The sequence below is a fragment of the Nipponia nippon genome, unplaced genomic scaffold (assembly GCF_047370975.1).
Source record: "Nipponia nippon isolate SJK-2023a ecotype South Korea unplaced genomic scaffold, ASM4737097v1 scaffold_3, whole genome shotgun sequence".
NCBI lineage: Eukaryota > Metazoa > Chordata > Aves > Pelecaniformes > Threskiornithidae > Nipponia > Nipponia nippon.
The window spans coordinates 13,648,289-13,669,795 of record NW_028262347.1 but is presented as its reverse complement, the minus strand read 5'-3'; the positions used below and the strand labels follow the sequence as shown (position 1 = coordinate 13,669,795).

The window sequence follows — 21,507 nt, the reverse complement described above, 5'->3', positions numbered from 1 at the left end:
AATTGTTTCTTTTATCTTTAATTCATCTCTATACTTCCAAATCCCAGCATTTTGGGGAATAGCATTTCAGCTCTGGCAAACCTTTTTATTTATTTGTTACTCTAGCCCTTAATGCACAAGAGAAAGAGAAAGAGAAAGAGAAAGAGAAAGAGAAAGAGAAAGAGAAAGAGAAAGAGAAAGAGAAAGAGGAGAGATATCTGAAATTTTTTCCCAAACTTTGGTCAAAGCTAGTCCTACTTCTTTCAAACATTTCTGGTCTACTCCACACTGTATACTGATCTATACTTCAAAGAGTTTTAAAATTTCAAAAATTATAGCCTCTGTTTGTACATTGTCTTGAATACCCTGTCCAATCAAGAATAACATCTGGAGAAGAGAAAGATGCTACATCAGTAAATAATATTTATTATATTAAAATACCAGCCAGCATGGGCTACATGGTGTTTGTAAATACACTGGAAAGCTTAGTTCCTACGCCTAAGAGTTTATAATTGAAGATCAACTACTTTTTGTAGGTGGTCGAAAGTAAGTTCTTAAATCCATGTTTAGGGGGAATGAGATACTTGGTATTGCTGAAAAAAGCCAGCAATTTATTTAACTACTCAGATTTAAACTTGGGATCTTAATGTCAGGCACCTATTAAATAAACAAAAAAACCCCAAACGAACCCCCCCCAAAAATGTCTGGACTATGGAAATTGAGTTTTATGGTGATAATCGCTACTGAAAGATGTTCCACTAAATGGACCAGAGTGGCAGAAGGTGGTGGCAATGGCGACAGTGGCAAAGAATTGAGGAATCTGAGATGCAATTTAGAGACTACAGTTAACTTAGAACTGATATAAAACAAACCCTGGTATTCCTCCAGTGTATCCATCCTGCTGGGGACTGGAAATACCAAAGCCAAATAGGAGATGCTGATGCTGTAAGTAAAGTATAAGGGCCAAGACAAGTAAGAGCTGCACCAACCCAGTGTTTAGGACAATAATGTTTTTCTTCAGACTATCCCTTTGCACGCTGGAGAAATTTGTACATTCCAGATCACAGATTATGATAGTTTAGGTTTATCTCTATGTCTTTGGGCCCAACTAATATTAATGGACTAATCTGGATAAGCTGCAGTGAAATATTTTATGTGTAATTTAGAAAGTAATTTGATCTATAGGCTAAAGTAATTTATAGAATGAACTGAAAGGTGACATGTGCAAGTAATAACTGCTATGAAAAAGCTTTCAGTAAAAAAAATAAACTATTTTAAAGATTTGATCTTAATAAGTGCAAAAGCTCTGGACAATTTAGAATAATATTTTCAGCTAAAATGTTCTTTACGATAAGGAGTAAATAAGTATAAGCCTTTTTACCCTTGTTGTGAAAAATATGTGGTATATCCCCCAAAAACATGAGAAATAAAATCAAGATGAGAATTTCAATGGCTCAATACTGTTTTGTATAGGTCTTCAAATAGTACTTAGTGCTATGGCTTGCTTTCTAACCACCAAGGACAACGTGAAAACTTGTCAAAGTCATTTTTACAGAAACAAATAAATTTGAACTTTCTTTAATAAACTTCACTTTAAAGTGAAAGTAAGTGAAATGATTTTTTATTAATAAATTCACATCCTCCTATTGGTTAACTGTGAAGAAAAATAGCACAGCAAAATGTGGTGGTGCATATACTGTTCTTCACTAAGGATTTAACAGTCAAAATGAGGAGAGCAAAAATATAAGGAAAAAAACCTATGAAAATCAAACGTCAGAATCTAGGCAAGAGCTAGGAAAATATATAAGTGTAGAATTTTTGAATAATTTATAATGGCCTCTATTAACTGGGATTATAGTTGCTTTCTTTAAATTACAAAAGATAATTACAGAAAATGATGTCAGCAGTGACACATTCATAGGCAAAAGCTTAAAATATTAAATGGTCAGCAGGGTGAACAGGGCTTTCACTTACGCCTACTTTCATAAATAGCTCTTGATTTCTCATACAGCTCATATGGGTCAGGTTTTCGTGGATCAAAGGCCTCTGTTGAATCGGGAAACGAACTCCTGTGAAGAGTGGGTGGATAGGGAATATTCTGTGGCATAGCTGGAGCAGACAGGCTTGTTTGAGGGCTGCCTTGATTCTCCCATCGTTCCATCATCTAGAATAAAAACATACAGAAAATAAAGATGAAGTTTTGCAGAAACTGTGACTTCCACAATGAGACAGTGATTTCAGCTGAAGATGTGTTTTGTAAAATTAGCAAATCTGTTTGCTGCCTTTTGAGATGAAAGGTGTGTGTTGTGCTGTTTATAAAATGACTTGGTTAAATTTACTTGTTAAATTGTTGCTCATGGGAAGATGTGATCTTTCTCAGATAATATGGTCCTGTGCGGATTAGGGCCCAGCGTTACCCCTGAAGCATGTTGAGTGCCTCTCACAGAATGCGCTGAGCTATTGGAAGTTATTCTGCTAAAGGTGGAAGCTGTGCGTCTGTGAAGATACAATTATCAGATTCATCAAAATACATAACTAGAAGTAGTGCTTAATAAAGAAGTGGCCAGACTGGGTAGCAACTGAATGATCTTAACACTGTGTCTTTTGAGAATGCATGAAAATAGCTAGCTGCCCACGGAGAAGTAGATTACTGTAACTGTGAGCAGAATTTACAGCTTCAGCTGAAGAAAAAGAAAAAAAAAACAAAGGGAAAATTATTACAGCAGGTATTTGAGCATCTAGTGACAGTCGAATGTTCAACGATAAAATACAGAACATGGTGAGAGAAAAGTGGGCATTAGTCTGATAGAGTCTTTTTCATTTCTCACTGTTTCTTTCTTATATCAAAAATTACATTGGCATCATCCAATCAAACTCCCAAGCACAGGATAAGCTTTTCAACTCTTCCAGACCACTTACAGGAGAGAAGTACACAGCGGTGTATGGTCTATGCATGAAAGGCACCTCACCCATGTTTTCTCCAAGGCTGCCCTTAGTGGTCTCACAAGTACATCAAGCCAGAAAGGAGATAATATGATAGGTATGTGCAAAAGTAGACTTGGGGATCCGCATTTTTCTTTTTGAAGGAGTTGGCTACTAATTAAATTGCATTAACAAATATATTTGAAGAGGCTAAGTTAAACAAAACACAGATGTTTATCCCAGGAAATGAATATTTAGCATTTCCTGTGACCCTTCCTCAAGCAAAGGGTGGTAAAGCCTCCAGAACAGTATGTTCTTGCACATAACCCAACAATCAGTTAATTACAAAAAAGTGACTCTTGGAAACAAAATGCACTGTAATTAAATACCGCTGACTTCTAGTATTGTATCAGCAGTACCTTATCAAAGATGATTGCAGGTTTACAGCAAGTTTGCTCTACAAATTCTGTGACTATCATTTGCATTTAGTTCCTCAGTTTCAGAAGGTGTTTGGCTCAGCAGGTAGGCTTTGCTCTCTATTTTGATGATTAACAGCATCAGGCTTTTTCCACACCAAGTATGTGTGACTACAGATGTTTTAGAGTCCTCCAGGTGAACATGCTGAGTAACGATCACTCTGCACATCCCAGGTGATGTGACACTGTTAGCTTCCTACTTCAAAATAAACAGAATATGGACATTGACCATTTTAAGTTGTTGAGGACCTCATTCTTTATACAGAGTAGTGTTATAACTCAAGCTGTGTTTCTGTCAGAGTTTCAGCAGTAAGTATGGCTGGTTCATTAGAAACAATGAAGAAAAAGATCTAGATATCTCAGTCAATCATAGGATGACTGTCACGCACTAGTATGCGTCAGGTATGATATTTAAGTTGAGAAAGGAAAGTATTAATGCTATGAAGTGTTAATGATGAAGATATGGAATACTGTATTCAATATTCACCAATGTTGTTCAAGGCTGACATTTATTTTGGGTCAGATACAAAAGACGGCAACTAGGGCGTGATATAAGTGGGCACTATAGGTGTGTAGATCCTGTGCAATACAGTGACATATGGAGATACCTGAGTTGTCACTGAAATAGCTTAGGTACAGGAAAGTACCTAGGGTACCTTCAGGTACCCTTTATACCAAGGTAAATTTATCCTCTGTGTTGGGTAATTTAGCCTATGTGGCAAGTCCCATGAATGTCACAATAATACTTCTGGTAGCTCTTCTGGCTCTAAAGGAATTACCTCAGGTATATGTAAACATATATACAGTATATCATTGTATCTTGGAAGTGTAAATTCAAAGGTCTTCAGAAACAAACCTGATTATGACCCCTATGTCTACATAGGAAAGGAGAACTGGGCTCAATACAAGTTCCTTATGATCAAGGAAAATAATGGAGAGTTATGTTTAGGTTTTACCTTCAGTGAGGAATCTAAAAAAGAATACAAGTCAGTGAAACCAAACTATCTATCTTATTGCTAGGAAGCAGAAAGACCTGTGGGGCCCTGTCTATCTAGAAGTGAAAGTTTCCTAATTTCTTGGACAGTGCCAGAGAAATAGAACACTTACCTCTTTCAAAATGTGAAACTGAATAAAATTAAAATATTTAAAGAAGGCTTTAAAAAGAGAAAGGAAAATATCATTATCTTTGATGAGCAAACTTTCCCCTGGAGGAAGGACAAGAAATTGGAGATCAATTGGCAAAATCCTACTGGGTCCCATATATCTAATTCTTGCTTGCAGGTTAGCTCTAAATCTTTAAGTGTGAAGTTAAAAACCAAGCAAAACATTCTTACTTGTGGGTAATACTGCTAACATAAATAGTTACATAAACAGATAAACACAAGGGGAATTATATCTCCCAAACCCCATATCAACTAGTTAAATAGTCACATAGTGTTTTGCAATGTGAGTTATCATAATGCTAGTTCACAGATGAAGGCGCTCTTGGAAATGAGTAAGCATGATATTGAGTGCAGGGCATCAAATCTAAGTTGGGGTAATGGTTTGGTGACATTGCTTGAGTTCATTTTGCACAAATAAAATTGTATTACATATATATAATATATGCCCTCTATACATAGGAATCACAGGAAACTTCTGTCAGCCCAGGTTACTCTGGGATGTTGAACACAGTGAGATGCAGTGCACGCCATCCCTGAGCCTCTGCCTCAGGGAGAGGAGCTTGTCTCTTCTCCTCTTCCAACCAATGGCCCGTGGTCCCCTTTTTGCTTTAAAGAATGGTGCGTACTTCTCCCCTGTGCAGCCAGAGAGGTAAGGGGGCAGCAGCAGTCACCCAAGCAGAAAACAAGCCTGGTTTTGGGTCATCTACAGTTTTTTTTTTCCTGTTGCTAACGCCTGCATGCAGGCACACTATCTGCACACAATGGTGTTATATTGTTCTGTGAGCTCTCGTTTCCTCAGACTATTGCATGAAAAACTGCATCACTCATGTTGTTTCTCTAGATTTTAATTATTGGCAAGTGCTACTTGAGTATGAACCCCTATACTGTTTATATAACAAAACTGTGGAGACAATCATCAACAATATGCTGATATTTATATATTTGATGTGTACGTAAAGAGGGTGAGCACTGACAATAGGAGGTCTTTGAATGTGGATCTTTAACAAGTAAGTTCCAAGTTCTCTATTTCATCACTTTTTACCTGAGATTGAAAGTTGAATGTCCCAGTCAGACAGGAAGCTTAAACTGGTGAGAACAAGCTAGCCCTTAACAGTCTGATTTATTTTCACAAATGTCCTGCTACTTAAATGAATAAACAAACTTATGCAATACTTATTCCAATGAATTGCATCCATCCTCTAGCCTTTTACATCAAAAACACCACAAGCTGAAGCAGTCTGATGGAGTTGCATCAGCTGATTAATTAATTGCTATTTGTACTTGATAGGCTACAAAAATTATTTTGGTATGCATTAAACATGCCATGATCCAATACGAGAGGATGTGAAGTTGTCCAGATTCAACATGCCCCCTCTCTCCCCAAATAACAAAGCTATAAATCCTGTAAAAAATATTGCTATTGTTACTCCTATTGCTCTTAGAAGCCTTCAGGCAGGGTCAGGGCTCTTTTTTCCTCTACATACCTCTGATGAGAGATAAGCACTACTTTAAGGTCTTTACAATCTAAATAAAAAAAAAACAAATTAAAAAAAACCCCAAACAAACGAGACAACCAAAAATGGTATCCTATGATTTCTTTTTACACTGTGAATGTTGTCACAACTTCAAAAAATGATATAATGTGGTGTCAACAGAATAAATACAGTCATTGCTTACAGTCTTACAGTAGGAAAGGTCTTCATACCTTGGGATTTAATGTCAAAATCATAGAAACACAGAAAGGTTGGTTAGAAGGCACCTCAGTAAGTTATCTAGTCCAAGCTCTCACTTGAAGTGTGACTATTTCCAGCTCTAGATCTACTAATCGAAGAAAGAATAACAAACACTTTAAAGATGTTAAGCTCAAGCCACTTGTAAACCAGAAAAAGTGCATACTGTCCATTTCAAAGAGATCGCCGACTAGAAAGCCAACTAGACTGGCCTCATTGCTGGGGCCTTGTGCTGCCTTCTCCTCCAGACCCCTCATTTTTGAGCCACTGCATTTCTGGTTCTTGACACCCATCTTAACATTGAGATGTTCCTTTCTCCAGACTGCTGCTGGAAGACTCCAAGTCAACAGATCTGCAGAGCTTATTAGTGAGGCCACCCCTGATGCTGTCTCACCTAGAGCTGGGGCACTGCTGAGAGGTGTCTCATGAGCTGGGAACAGCAGGGTTAGATGAAAGTCTACAGAAATTTGCTTTGAATGATAGTCACCTTATGAACTCAATGTGTATAATTTTGAAAGGGAACTTACAGGCTTTGGAGTTTTCCATGGAGAAAAGAAACCTGAAACAAACAAAAAATAACATTAGCAGGCTTTTCTGATGCATAAAGAGTGGAGGCTAAGTGGTGTCTATGCTCCCGTTTTCATTCAGGTCTGCAGATAATATTGATATATATGAAAATTCTCTACACACAAGGGGTGAAAACACAAACCACGGGGGATAATTTCTAAGAAAAAATATATGCAAATATACATATATGCATATATATATATATATATGCAGGTGGAGCTATTGAGATCATTGCCATACTTTACAAACAGCATGGGATTAGGTTGAAATTAAAAGAACTAAATAAAAGGACTTCCAAATGCCTTGATGGACATTGGATAAGACACCAAATGACCTGGTATTGATGCGTCAAATGCAGTCGCACCTTTAAGAAGAAGCAATTCAGAACATCCCATCAACAAAACCTAATAATACAAGAGATATTTTTAGAAGAAAAACCTGGAGAAAAATAACTGGTTTATCAGTCTAGATAAGGTGGCCAAGTCTTGGGAGGGTTTCTTGTTTTGATACTGTCCTGTTTTTTTGTCATAGCTAGCAAGTGGTCAGACATGACTACCTCTTCTACACAACTAGTTATCTCCTTTTCCTTGGTTATTGACTGACTGATAACTTGCTTTAGTGACTTTCATGAATTTCAACTATTGTAGCATACAAATGTTTAAAACTCCAGATATGCCCTTTTCATAAAAGGAGATAATTTGAAACAATTGTTGTAAACGCTGTTCCTACCTTACGCAGCACAATGTTAAAAAACTTACAAAATATTAAATAAAAAGAAGCATTTCAAAGGATATTGGGTCACATTTTTTAAAATACCAGCTTTCAGCACAGATTTCATTAAAAAACCCATTCTCAGTTTAATAGCAGGTAAAAAAAAAAAGTTTGTGGACCTTCCTAAGTAAGATTAAAAGCTAATAACAAAGAGTTCATTTGTTTTGTCAGAAAGAGAAATGGGGTTTAAACTGAGACATCTAATACGAAGGCTGCTCTTTCATTCAAAAACCGAATTAAGCTCTAAGAGCAGTACTGACTTCATTATTTCCTTTTCTAAGGTGAGTCTAGAAAAAAAAATTAAAATCATGAGAACACTAGGGAAAGTATTTTTCTACAGGCAAATCACAACAGGAATTATATTTTTACATAGCATTTAAGGTTCCTAGAATTGTGTGATAATGAGGTAATTTTTTCTGCCACGATATCTAATTTATTTAGACTGAAAAGCCTTGGAGTGAAAAAGCACTTGAGCCGTTTGCAGAGAAACACTGGCTGTTTTGTAATGCTGATGTATAAGCTGATAGTGCTTTTAAACAAAAAGTATATTGGCAAAAGTAATCCTGGAAAGGTTTATGTTTACTGACTCTACAGTGTCTGGATAAAACTGCTATATTAACAAGTAGGCAGATTTCTTTCCATCTGCAAATTCAAGCTGAGACAACAGGCATCCTGTATAGATCTGGCTTGTACATCACCTTCAGTAATAAAGATTCTGTAGTAGAAACTGATTTAATAACTTCTTGGATGGCAGATGGCTACCTTTTTATTACCTGCTGTTCTGTACAGCTAATAAGAGTGAAAGTTAAAAAGCATTTTTACTCTTGGAGCTAAAGATAAGACTTGAAACTTGCAAGGAGGTTTGCTGAAGTGCTTGGAAAAGATTGGTAGAGGTAGCACACCCTCCCCATTGGTACTGGTGCACCTCCCATAAGTTACTGTCAGCAAAAATTACTCCAGGTCAAACTGAAAGGTCAGTTTTTCTGATTTATTTACTGTCTCCATCTAAAAAGATGCTGGAGTTATCAGAAAATTTTACTATCAATTAAAAATATACTAAGTATTTATAAATCAAATAAATAATGACATATACATCAAGTGAAGATTTTTTTAAAAAAAAACTCAATTAAAAAAATTCAATTATTCACCCAAACAAGGAAAACACAGACTTATATTTAGCTTGGAAGCTATGGGCACAGACTGCAACATACAAATGACAACATCTACACTCAAAACAAATAAAAGGCAATATTTATTCACACAGTATGAAATCATGTTAAGAAAACTAATGGATATAGGATGCCACAGAAGTAAAAGATCCAAAGCAAGATTTTAAAAAAGTATTGGATATCCATATGCTGTGGTTTAACCCCAGCTGGCAACTGAGGACCACACAGCTGCTTGCTCACTCCTCCCCCATGGGATGGGGAGGGAATTGGAAGAGTAAAAGTGAAAAAAAACCTTGTTGAGGTTGAGATAAGAACAGTTTAATAATTGAGGTAAAATAAAATAATAATAATAATAATAATAATAATAATAATAATAATAATAATAATAATAATAATATATAAATCAAGCGATGCACGATGCAATTGCTCACCACCCACTGACTAATGCCCAGCCAGTCCCCGAGCAGCGGCCCCCTGGCCAGCTTTCCCCCAGTTTATATACTGAGCATGACGCCATACGGTATGGAATATCCCTTTGGCCAGTTTGGGTCAGCTGTCCTGGCTGTGTCCCCTCCCAACTTCTTGTGCATCTCCAGCCTTCTCAGTCGGTAGAACATGAGAATCTGAAAAGTCCTTGACTTAGTGTAAGCAGTACTTAGGAACAACTAAACCACCAGTGTGCTAACGACATTATTCTCATACTAAATCCAAAATACAGCACTATACCAGCTACTAGGAAGAAAATTATCTCTATCCCAGATGAAACCAAGACACCATATGTATACAAAAGCATGTTGGAAGCAAAAATCTCTAAAGGTAACAAACCTTGGAACTAATATCAAAATCCATTCTTCAAATTTAAATTCAGGTATTAGATCAAGACCTCATGCAAGACGAGATGGTCTCTCACCTATGTCAAGGACTAGGTGCTAGACTAAATAGATGAAGGCCTAGTTCCATAAACCACACCCTATCTTATATCTTTCATGTATTTCATGGCAATTTTAATGTTGCTTCACATAACATCTGTATTCTCAGCCGAACTAAACACTCTTTTTCCCAATCTAAACAAAACTGACCTTCAGACAATGTATGGCATTATCAGTTATTCAACATGAGACTGATTATAGAGAATTGTTGTGAACCAAACATGTCCAGAATTATCACTGGTATTAAAATACATGCAACCATTGCTGCAAATTCAAAAATTCAAGAGTATAATGCATATGTAGTACATCGTAAGTGTAACAGAAACTTCACATGACAAGGCATAAAAGCAACATGCACTTTCCTGTGTAATCTGCATGCTCCCTTCTAACTTTCACCTTTAAATATTGATCTGCATAAATATAGGATCAAATCCTTCTACATGTAGAAAATTGAGGCTCGGAAGCTCACCTGAAGAATGTATCTCAACAGAATATAACTCAACAGTGTTGGCCTTCTGCAGCCACATTTACAGCTGGCAATGAGAAGCAGTGGACTTTCACTTAGTTTGACCTCACTTCACACCACCACATTTTCCCTTGACTTTCTGGCACTGGTTCATTACATGCTGTGAGTATTCCCCGCCAGAGACAGTGGGACCCCACTTGAATGACAGCTGCCAGCAGACTGGCATCAATTCAGTACTGATTTAGAGGCAAGACTGAAATTTGTTCTCCAAAGACTGCACCTTTCAACTTCTGTTGAGTATTAATACAGTACTAATACTGCTCAGCCTTCTAACCAACTCACACCTAACTAGGCACGCATACTGGGTAAGCTCTTACAACTTTATGCCACTTCCAGATTTCCGCTTCTCCCTCCCCAAACTCCCAACCACCTACTGTCCAACTTGTGATGTCTTCTATAAAGACATGAGTAGCTGAGAACATTACATACATATAAACACTCCTCACCCCTATATTCACCTACACTTTTAAAATCTGAAATAATAAAAGCCAACGTAGATTTACCTAAAAATACTTCATGCAGCCCGTTCTTCCCATGAGTGGCTTTCTGCTCACCCTTGTGCCTGACAGCTATCCCTTCTCATAATAGCTTCACCACATAAGTTGTGGCTCACTCTCTGAAGACTCCCATATCTTTCTATTTGTTTTAAATAAGTCTTTATTAACATTCCTTGTAAAGGCAGCAGTACAGGTCTGAATTAATTTTGGAAAGGAGAGTGGCATTACTGGCTTCTGTCAATGAGCAACCTCCACCACTCAGCTAGATGCTAGCAGGAAAATACTATGGTCACCATCTAGTGTAATGTAATATAACGTGTAAGCATGTCAGGATAAAATATATAACCTCATATACTTCTCCAAAGTTAGTTTTGAGAATACAATGTTTTATTTTTCAATGTCAGCCACTTGAACTGTAATAACGTACAGCAGCTGGTGGCCAACACCTTTATCGAAATTTTAATTGTTTAGTTTTAAATAAATAAGCTGAGGTACAGGAACAAATATGCTTTTTAAAATCAGAATTACATTTTTATCATAAAGCAGTGTTAGAAAAAATATTTTTGACATTGCTTTTTAAATTATATTTACCACCTTCCCTGGAAATCAGAGCTGCGATGATTTCTATGTTGTAACTTTACTAAAAAACACCAGTAACACAAGACAGATTTTGGATTCAAATGAATTTGGGGGAAAAATATATTTTTTTTCTTTTTTCAGATCAAGGAAAATTCCAGCTTCAGTTTACTGTACTCCTTTTCGATGAAGATGTCCTATAACAAAAGACAAATCACGTCACACTCATTGTATCTATTTCTTCTTATATACAAATTTAAGTATGCTTTTGTCATAAAATATGCTTACAGATTTCACATGCCTTACACTTCAGCCAGTATTTATTGTTGGAAAGTTTAGTTTTCTAAAAGCAGCTTAAGAGATAGGACTTAGAGAATTTGCAAGGTAGAATCCTAATTGGTTTCTTTTTTTTTCCCCCCAGTAAAAATCCTGAATTTGGCATATTCCATAATGTCAGTAATACAAAAGCAGCCTTTGGTTATTATTCTGCTGCCATGTGGATGCTTTTTGCTACATTTCCATCTCCATTATTTGCACTATTTTGTACTGATTCCTGGAAAAGTTCTTAAGACTTTGTAAAATCTACACTAACTAACGTAGATATTGCTAAACCACAGGACCTTTAATGATGTTCACCTCTGCAGCAGACTTGTATGTATAATTAAACTGAAGCCCGGGAACAGTTTGATTTCTGCAGTGGAGGCGTGTGGTAGTGCTGCAGAGAGGAACTTAACAGCATCAAAGATAAAGCGTTTTAATCCAAAGCAATGTTCAGGGCACGTCAACTTCCCTCCACATCACTTGTCGCACTGATGATACAGCAAGTGTTTTGCCCATCAGCTTTCGCTGGGCTTCTTGGGTTTTTTTTGTGCTATAAAAGCCTTGTTGCATACGGCTTCCTGAGCAAAGCTGTCCCAAGCATTGCACAGACCTTTCTCACGTAGATGCTTGTAAGTCAATGAACAGATGGCTGATGAGCACTCCCAGAGCATTAACTGACTCCACGGGCATCTTATCAACGTCCATGTGACAACACTTCACTTTAGCAAAAGTTTTCTTTTCTAGAAAAGTTACTGTATAAATTTACTGTAACAGCAGATTTTTTTTCTGTGCCTTTTCTTTCTCTTACCGGGATCCCTGAGATGTCTATCAGTTGCCTACACTGGGGCCTCAGTTCCAGAGATGTCAAATACCCGTTAACATCACATGGATGTAACAGTGGAGATCTCCTCTGAGAGTTCAGACTCACAGTGTACACCATTAGCAGGATGAAGGGAGCTGCTTCTTACCATTCGTGTTACGTCTGGCTTCTCCTTCTGTATGTGTACCTTTTGTTGACCTATGCTAGGTGTGGTTGGATTAGGTGCACAGAACTCAAGCTACAATTGGGCCAACTTGTTAAGATGCAAAATATCCTCCAGCTAAAATTCAAAAAATACTGGTGGGAGAGATAATTTTTTTTTGCATACATAGAACAAATATATATCATTAATTCAATTACTCTTCACATATTTCCCCCTTTTCAGGGAAACAAACATGATCAATGAGAAAAAGTAGATTCAACTAATTTATATACTGTAGTAAACAAAATCTAAAAGGAAACAATGAATTAACACAGATGGAAATAATAGTTACGAAAACAAGCAGGTGATGAAAAGTTTAAATTGGTCATGTCATATTTAAAATGTCGGAAGACGTATAGGGAACTGCAATTAGTAGTTCTGTTTCTAATAAAATCAATCATCATTACCATGTAGTATTTTTTCAAACATCCATCTTTTTCAAACAGCTTTAAGTATTGAGCTCTTACTCTAGCAACAACAAAAAGTTGATTTACCTTGAAATAAAGAGTAGGTGTAAGAAGAGTAGGAAGTCTAGCTCTTCAAGCATAGTTAGCTAGTCCTGTTGTCAGCTGTCCTTCAGAGTGATGGTGCCATGCTGTGGAGGATCCGTTTCGTCTTTGGTTGGGATGGCACCCGATGCAATGGGTCAAAAATCAACACATCCCACATCAGAATGAGATGAATGACCCATCATGTTTGATCAGGCCCACAACATTATGCATAGTTAGACTCAGTGTTTTTTCCCTTGCAGTAGGCTACGCACTGGCAGCATGGCAAGTAACTGATGTAGCACTGTGCTGCACTGAGATGAAGGCTGGTTACAGTCATCAGTTGTTATATCAAATGCAGGTTCAGATTAATAAAACTGTGAAAGAGGTCTGTCTTCTTTAGGGCTATATACATATGTCCAGATGTTATTAAACAGTTTTGCCTGAAAGAGACTCGCAAGGGTACAAACTGATCCTCAGCAGTTGCTTGGGGTGGCATTTTGCTTTATGCTCCACTACTCCATTGCTCCTGATCTCAACCCAAGTGAGACTGCTACAGAAGTAGGGCTCCAGTCCAAATCAGCACTATTTTTCACTCTCTTTGGCCTACTACACCTGTGAAAAGTGACTCCAAAGAACGAATACATTCCTGCCCACACATAATCACTCTATGAAGGTGCAAGGCAAAGAGCAGGCACAGTTCACAGGAAGGTCAGCTGGATCTTTAGACCCCACTGGGGTAGCACCTTCTGTGGCTCATCTCCAGGTGACCTGGGGGCATCGTGGGTCCAAGTCTATATTTCTTCCCTTCAAACTTTCAGATTTCTTGATGAATAGCATAAAGCGCAAGACAGAGAGGTTTATCAGAAATGATGTGGAGGTAGAGGAGTACCTTGGGAAATTAAACCTGACCTCATCTCACTGAAGTCTATAAAACTGCTACAAAAACTTAATTGACTGTGAGATCAGGTACTAAATCAATATTCAGCTTTTTATACATAGGAGCACTTTTTGTGCAGTTCATGAAGTTTCACTGACCTAACCTTCTTAAGCAACAATTTTTCAGTAATATTCAGATCTTCACAAATAATTAGAAAAAGGAGAGCTATTCAAAGTCATGAATGACAGAAGTACTTGCTGTTCAAGCTGGGAACCTCACCGGTCACCTGTGTCTATGAGAATTTCCTCTAAAATACACTGGAGAATCTCAAGCTACCATTAAGTTTTCACTTTCATGAATAGCAAAGAGTCTTTGTTAGCAAGAATACAGCCATCAGAAAAGGTCAGAAGCTGGCATAGTAATGAGTTAATTTACATTCTAATGGACATACAGCTATTTATTTTGCTTGGCTGCTACAGCTCTGTGAATTGCTTATCAGTCAGAGATTTAAAATAATTTATGAAACTAGAAAAAAACAACAAACTAAATACCATCTCCTTCCGATTAACTTGGATGTGAAGCAGAGAATTTCTGGATCATAGCTAAAATAGTGCAGAGGCAAACGCAATATTGTCAGTGACAGTTTTTGATGCTTAAATGTACTAGAGTTGGGAGAAATAATAAAAATCTCTACAACAATTTCTGGAAATGAGAAATACATTTTTGGAACAAGTAGCTTTGTATGTGGTCAACAAGAGTAGCTTATTTTCCATAGACAAAGTTTGATACTAAACACCTACAGACTGTTTCATTGGGCGACACTTTTATACAAACTTTCTTCTCTTTTCTGGCATCTGTTACCAGAACAGTGTTACACCAGTACAGATTTATTTCCTTGTTGGTTGCAAACCGTATTGTCTGAAGGACAGTCATGTCTCAGAATGGAGAAAATGCTGCTACAGTACAATTCAGAACAGATTTTACTGGGACAACTTGACCTGGAGTAGGAAAAGATATCTTATGGAATGGAGGAAGACTCTCGTCTCTTGCCTTTTATTACAGAAGTTCCCACTAAAAGTCCGAATCCTTAGGTCTATAACCTGGTTTATGATTTGCAACTGCAAGTAGTACTGGATGAACTGTTGTTTTCTTCACTAAGGTCTATAATATATGTATTTTATATAAATACTAACTCAATTAGCAAAAGTCTGCATGCCCAGGTACTAACACATGATGCATGGAGAAAGAGATCTCAGAAGTTTGCTCACAAGTTGTGAACTCTACCAGCACCTTGAAAAGGTCAAGGTTATTTTTCTGTACAGACAAGAAAAAGAAGCTTTTGTTTGGCAGAAGTAAATTTTCCTTGAAGAATCTCCAGTTTTGCTCATGTGTGTTGTCCATTGACTGCTGCTAAAATCAGTGTCACTAGTTCACGTTTCCAGGCTAGAGACTACACTCTCTGCTGTACTGCTCTAATACTGCAAGAGCTGGTAATGCACATAGTGCACCGTCTTGGGCAAACATATTGTACACAACTCTCCCTGAGCAGAGCAGACACAGCAAAGTGAAAAGACTGGTATATGTCACACACACTGAATCAGCAACATAATTTAGAATATAAATTGAGTCTTCAGAGTCCTGACAGCTCATGACTGTTGCTTCTAGAAGGGCCTGCAAGTGTTGCCATACCCATAGAGACTCTGTATGCTTGCTAAGAACATGTCTGACAACTCAGCCTGGCTTTACTGAAAGCTAATTTAAACTTCAAAACTAACTTTTCAGGAATACTGCACTGTATTTTCAGAGCTCTCTGACAGTCAGAAACTCTGCCTAACTATGCCAGTGTCTCTGCTCTTTCATGTGTTTAGAATCTGCTCCCATTTAAGCTTTTACACTTTCTAAGCACATTGGAGAAATCTCAGTTTACATTATGGCATGTCACTTTGATGAATATCAAGGCATGTTCCCAATATTTTCTGTTAAAATGTAGGTGGAGCACAAGTTGTTTGGACACAGTGTCCTAAAGTCCTTTTCATGAAAATACATTCAGAAAAAGTCTTCAGCAAGTGTGGGGGAAAACTACTCAATAATAAATCCATTCCTTTGCTTATATGTAAGCTTCGTATTAAGGCATAGATGAAAAGGAGTCACCAGATATTTAGTCTTGACACTTATGCTGCCAGTTCCTCCTCTTCTAAATTCCTTCATTGCATCCATGTTTTCTCTCAGCTACCCCCTTCTTCAGATGCCTGTTCCCAAACTCCCACAGACTTTTTGTTCCCAGGATTTCCCTCTCTGTGCCCTGATCCTGATTTGAAAACCAGCTAATCCTATTCCTGAAACACTGATCAGAAAAATCCCTAATAAAAGAATATATTAAATGTAGGAAAATGCCCTTGGTGTCCGTGACTATTTCTGAATGGGAGACCTTGCAATGCAATGCTCCACTCTAATGGGAGACAGAAAAACAGCACATCAGAAGTAGTGATGAACCATGCAACTGAGGTAGAACAGCTGAGAACTGAGTCTAGAAAGATTTCAGCTAACCAAAGAGAGATGGCAACCTCTCGGTGACCTGAAAAACTGTCTGGACTTTGTTGTTTGTACTGAATAGCTTTCCAGATAGCTCAATTGCATCACCACGTAGTGTCTTTTGGGTTGGAATATGTATCCTCATGGCGTTGCCAGCTGTGACAAAGGACCTATAGATGGGAGGTGAGGTGGAGCACCCAAGGGCATCTCAGTTAGTATAGGATGCCTACATTTACGCAGTTTACTGAAGCCCCCATCAATTATAATGGACTCATAGGCATCTGTGCCAAATTTAGACACTGATATTCAGACAACTAAATTTTGATGTCCTAGTCTGTGAATTAGGAACTTAACGCAGATGCATAACCATAGGTCTAGTATCAAGAGTGCCATGCCTTGTATTAATCAGAAATCTGTGCTGGATTGGCAGATACGACACAGAATCTATGGGAGATTTCAGTGCTTTAGTTGTCATCCTGGATGATCTTGAGTCTCCCACTGACTCTGCCGTTTCCTCATACCCCAGTGCATCTCTGATGGTCCTGGATGTCTCTTAGTGAGCTCAGAGTCTCACTCCTGAGGTTTGGGAGCAATGGACAAAAGTTTGTCATAAAGCAACAAATAAGTTAAATTCCAGAGACTGAGAGAGCCTGCTGGTTTCACCTGTCTGCCTTTCTGTCATTATTAAATTACATTGTAGTAACTTCAGAAATTTGTGTTTAATATGCATTAAGCTGTCAGCATGGCTCTGGATTTTATTGATTTGCCTTTGAAATCTCTTCTGTGACAATGGGAAGTGTCAGGAGCTCAGGTGTGTTAACTATAATTGGCTTATTTTCATAGCACATGGCAGAATGATAAACACTCGATGGCAACATAATGAAGAGGTAATCATGCCACTTGGCCACAGTGGTGGAAGCTGGAATAAGCAATAGCATGCTTATTTGATTCTTCAGATCCAGATGTTATTCTAAGTAATAATTTCTTTCCAATTTTCTGCTCCTTCACACTAGCTTGACAGACCAATTTATTCCTGGCTATAGGGATTCAGGTAGAACAGAAAGATTGACAAACAGTGGGAGACTGTGAAAGAGAAGACTAACAGGAGAAACAAAACTTATCACAAGATTCAAGTTCTACACAGTTGAGTCTTAGCTGTGAAAGTATATCGTTTAGTGTAGGAAAGTGAAATATTTGGCAAGGGATGTTAGTGGAAGGCTGATGTCCAAAGAGTAAAAAAATGGTGAAGAGAACAGCGAATTTCTAAACTCTCAGTTCCCTGGTTGGACCTCTAGGTAATTCACTTTGCTTTGAGCTGCTGAAGATTTGATACTGTCCACACTGACATGTACAGAGCAGAGAGAAACCTCTTTGCTTTCATGATCAACCAGTCAGGAGGTAATTCTCAGTATTTAACTTACTTATCAAGAAGAACAAAACTGAATTAGTAAAAGCTTTGTAGTGATATAAATTATAATGGTGAAAATGACATGAAGTTCAGAAGATTTAGCATAAGACCATAGAAGCCTGAAAGAAAAAAATGTGAGAGAAATAATGATTGATGTGCATAATACTATTGCAGTACAGAACACTAAAGAGTATAAATCGATCAAGCTGACCTGGCATGCAAAAAAAGGTTGAGAAATGTCACATTTTTCTGAATTCCTGAAGGTCTGGAGATGAGTAATTAACATAAAGAAGGGCTGTGTCCTTAAGTCTAATGAGAGAGGAACAGTATTGATGTGAATTTTATGATGTTTAGATTGTGTGCTGGTCTCATGTAGTCCTGCACAGTACTTTAAAAAGTTAATGAACAGAACACTAAAAAATGATGCTGATAAAGGATCCTGACAAGATAGTTGGGAAGTGATAAGTATTAAATTAATGTATTACAAGGAAAAGCAAGAAAAACTGTGAATAGGTAATTTTTTTTCCCTGTGACAGTGCTCTGTCTCTCAGAGGAGCATAAATTGATTTCAGACTGTTGAGATTTAGATGATGTGTCTAACATAATGGAAATAACCCTTCAATACTGGAAAATTGGAACAGTACATAAACATGACAAGTTAAACAAAGAAGGTTATGATGCTGACAACTGTGAAGCACCTTGTGGACCTCACAGCTGGCCTAAGCTCAAAATTTAGCATTTTTAGAAAGACTTGCTACGGTACTTAGGATGTATGTCCCTCCTTTTTTAAAATTAGAACTTAATGCATAAGAAAGCAAACTTGGATGCAGCCTTTGGATCTGTAAAACATCATCTTCTTCCTCAGTACACCCATATACCTCAGTATGCCCATATGATCACAGAACAAAAACTATGAATTTATGTTTGAAGACCATAGCTGGCTGAAGGAATCTGGATGAACGGTACAATTAATCAGTGATGGTCATCAAATTGGATGTGATATATACTTTTTCCTTGGGGTTCCCCAAAGAATAGGTAAATAAGATGACAGTAAAGGTAGATCTGCATGCTCTTTACGCAGTCACCACACAGTTTTGCTGGTGTATAATCCCAATCAGCTAGGATAGGAAATAGTTTGTAAGGGAATATGCCCTTGGCTTTTTTTTTGGTTTTGTTTTTAACTCACATGAGCTAACTTTAAAAGTATAACTCATGTCATGGGGATCAACAACAAATGGTCTACTTCAGGGGAAGAGGAAGGAAAAGGTTGATTCAAATTAGAGCTTGTTAGTGCTCTTCTGACAACGGGAGTTTTCATTGGTGAATGGTGATTCACTAAAGCCATTTTTGTGAAAAGCAGCTGCATTTCCAGAATGTATTGAACATTTAATTGGTAAAAAAAATAAATAAATCAGATCTCAGATGAAATTTCTAGTTAAGTTCTAGATAAAATACCTACTGACCATCTAATATTTAGCAAGCATTAAATATTAGATGTTCCTGATAACATGGAACCTGAAGTAATTTACCCTGTTGCAAGCAGGTCTTTGTTTCTCATACCATAAGTAAGTTTTTGATCTATCAGGCAATCGACAGTTCTAGACTAAGTTGCTCTGTTTCTCAGTGGATGTTCTCTTTGGTGAATTTTTTTTAAAAGGTCTAGGACTCAATCTTGGTAGGAGGGGTTTTAAACTTAATAATATTTCATAGGCTAGAGGAAACCAATTACAATCCCATTTAGTTTCAACAAAATTATATGTCCAGCTACTCAGAATTTAATAATTCAGAAATTATTGCTGCAATTTGAAAATATTAACAAGTACACAACAGAAAGCAAACAAAAATATCTTCAGATCCTCCATTGAACAGTTTTTCCACAAAGAATATTCTGAAAGTTGTATGTTCTGCTATACAAAGAAAGACTTTAAATGGAAGACATGAAGAACTTCTATAATTCTCCTTAACCTGGTAAAGATTATATACTGTTAATGAGAACTCAAAAAAATCAGTGTGCAAGTAGCTATCACATATTAATGAATAAAAGTGGATACCTCTGTGCACAAACACAAGTCATGAATTTTTATTCATCCTTTTCCTAGTATGAATGAGTTAGAAATGCAATTGAATTGCAACTTCTACGCCAGCACTCTGCAACAGACGCATTTTGATTTACTGACAAAAATATGCATCTTGTTACACTGCAGTGCTTTATCTCTCAGACAACATAGGAAAAAAAAAAAAAAAAAGCTTGTGAATACTTCAGAATTAACAGCCATTCTCTAGAAGACTAGGTTTGATCCTCCACCTGCAAAATTTCAGAGGCATTAATTTTTCTTTCCTAAATTTGTTGAATTTGATTTGCAACATTATTTCCAATACAGAAAATTAATGTTTTCTCACTTATTATTGCATTCTAAACCACTATTTTTTGGTTTTTATTTCTATTATTCTTTGAGATCTCTGTATATTTCCAAATATAACCTTTGTAGTTTTAAATAGCAAGAGGGAAAGTGGTAGTAGCATATTTGCATTTGGGGCTCTTTTTCTGACTTCATAATTACAATGATGCATATTATCTTTGTGTTTTATCACCCCAAATTGTAAAACTGGTGTAATAGGACTTTCCCCTTTTGTAAAAATCTCTGAAATGGCTAGAATTTCTGTGTAATTTTGTTTCTTCATTACTAACTCACATTTAAATAGCCAATGAAATGATGCTGGAGTTACAGCTCAGGAGGAGAAGCATCATCAGTTGTTAGTTCCAGCATTCAAGGTTTTGATCTGCAATGTGTAGAATATGCCAACCTGGGATGCTGGTGAAGAAATTACTTTTTATTTTGTGGCAATGTAGCTGGTTTTGATTTGGTGTTTCCTTCCCACCTGAGATGGAATCCCAGGTTAGCCAAAGATTTAAGCTAGATCTGCCTAGACTCCTTCTTACAGACAGCTCCAAAGGCTATTTATAAAAATATAAATATATATATAAAAAACCAAAACCCAAACCACCAGGCTGTATTATAATATAACTAAAATATATAAGTTTTCAAATAGTGAAGACGTAAAATCATTAGCTGGAGAATATAGAAGCAAAAGGGGTTTCTGAACAGCTTGCCCTGCTCACATTACAGGTCCTTGTTTCCAGGGAAATCAATGAGTTACAACAAGCTCTGTATAGTCCCTGCCAGTCCCCAGAAGATTTTCATCCCATTCCCTTTGAGGCCTATGTGTCTGCTCCTTGCTCTTCTCAGCAGGTTCCTGGATTAGGCTGCAGATCTCCAGCTCTCTGCCCTGAATCCTCTTCCACTTGCTCAGATCCCACAGCCATTGGAAATGTCTTTCCATGAGGAGGACCTCAGGGAGGAGTGATCTGTCTTCATTGCAGGAGGACCTGCCTGACCCAGGTACTTCTCAGAGGAAGGAAGGTAGCATACACACTTGGAAGAAAGCAAACAGATGCTCTCCATCAGACTGTTATCATCTACTTGACACAGAGGATGGTTGTAGCTGTTTTAAGTAAATAGATTCTCATGTTAACCATAAATGTCTTTCAA

At 37.3% G+C, this 21,507-nt stretch overlaps 1 protein-coding gene across 17 annotated transcripts in view; it reads right to left on the bottom strand.

Moving 5' to 3' along the window:
• The window catches only part of MAGI2 (membrane associated guanylate kinase, WW and PDZ domain containing 2), a 756,464-nt gene that overhangs the window by 86,496 nt on the left and 648,461 nt on the right, over positions 1 to 21,507 (bottom strand). For 16 of the 17 annotated variants that reach the window (XM_087764995.1, XM_087764994.1, XM_009462907.2 and 13 more), the window contains 2 exons: positions 6,798 to 6,829; positions 1,954 to 2,143 (listed from right to left, as the gene is read on the bottom strand). In XM_087764995.1, the coding sequence (XP_087621121.1) occupies positions 1,954 to 2,143; positions 6,798 to 6,829 (222 nt within the window). The remainder of the gene's footprint in view (positions 1 to 1,953; positions 2,144 to 6,797; positions 6,830 to 21,507) is intronic. The other variant, XM_087764981.1, reaches the window with a different exon arrangement.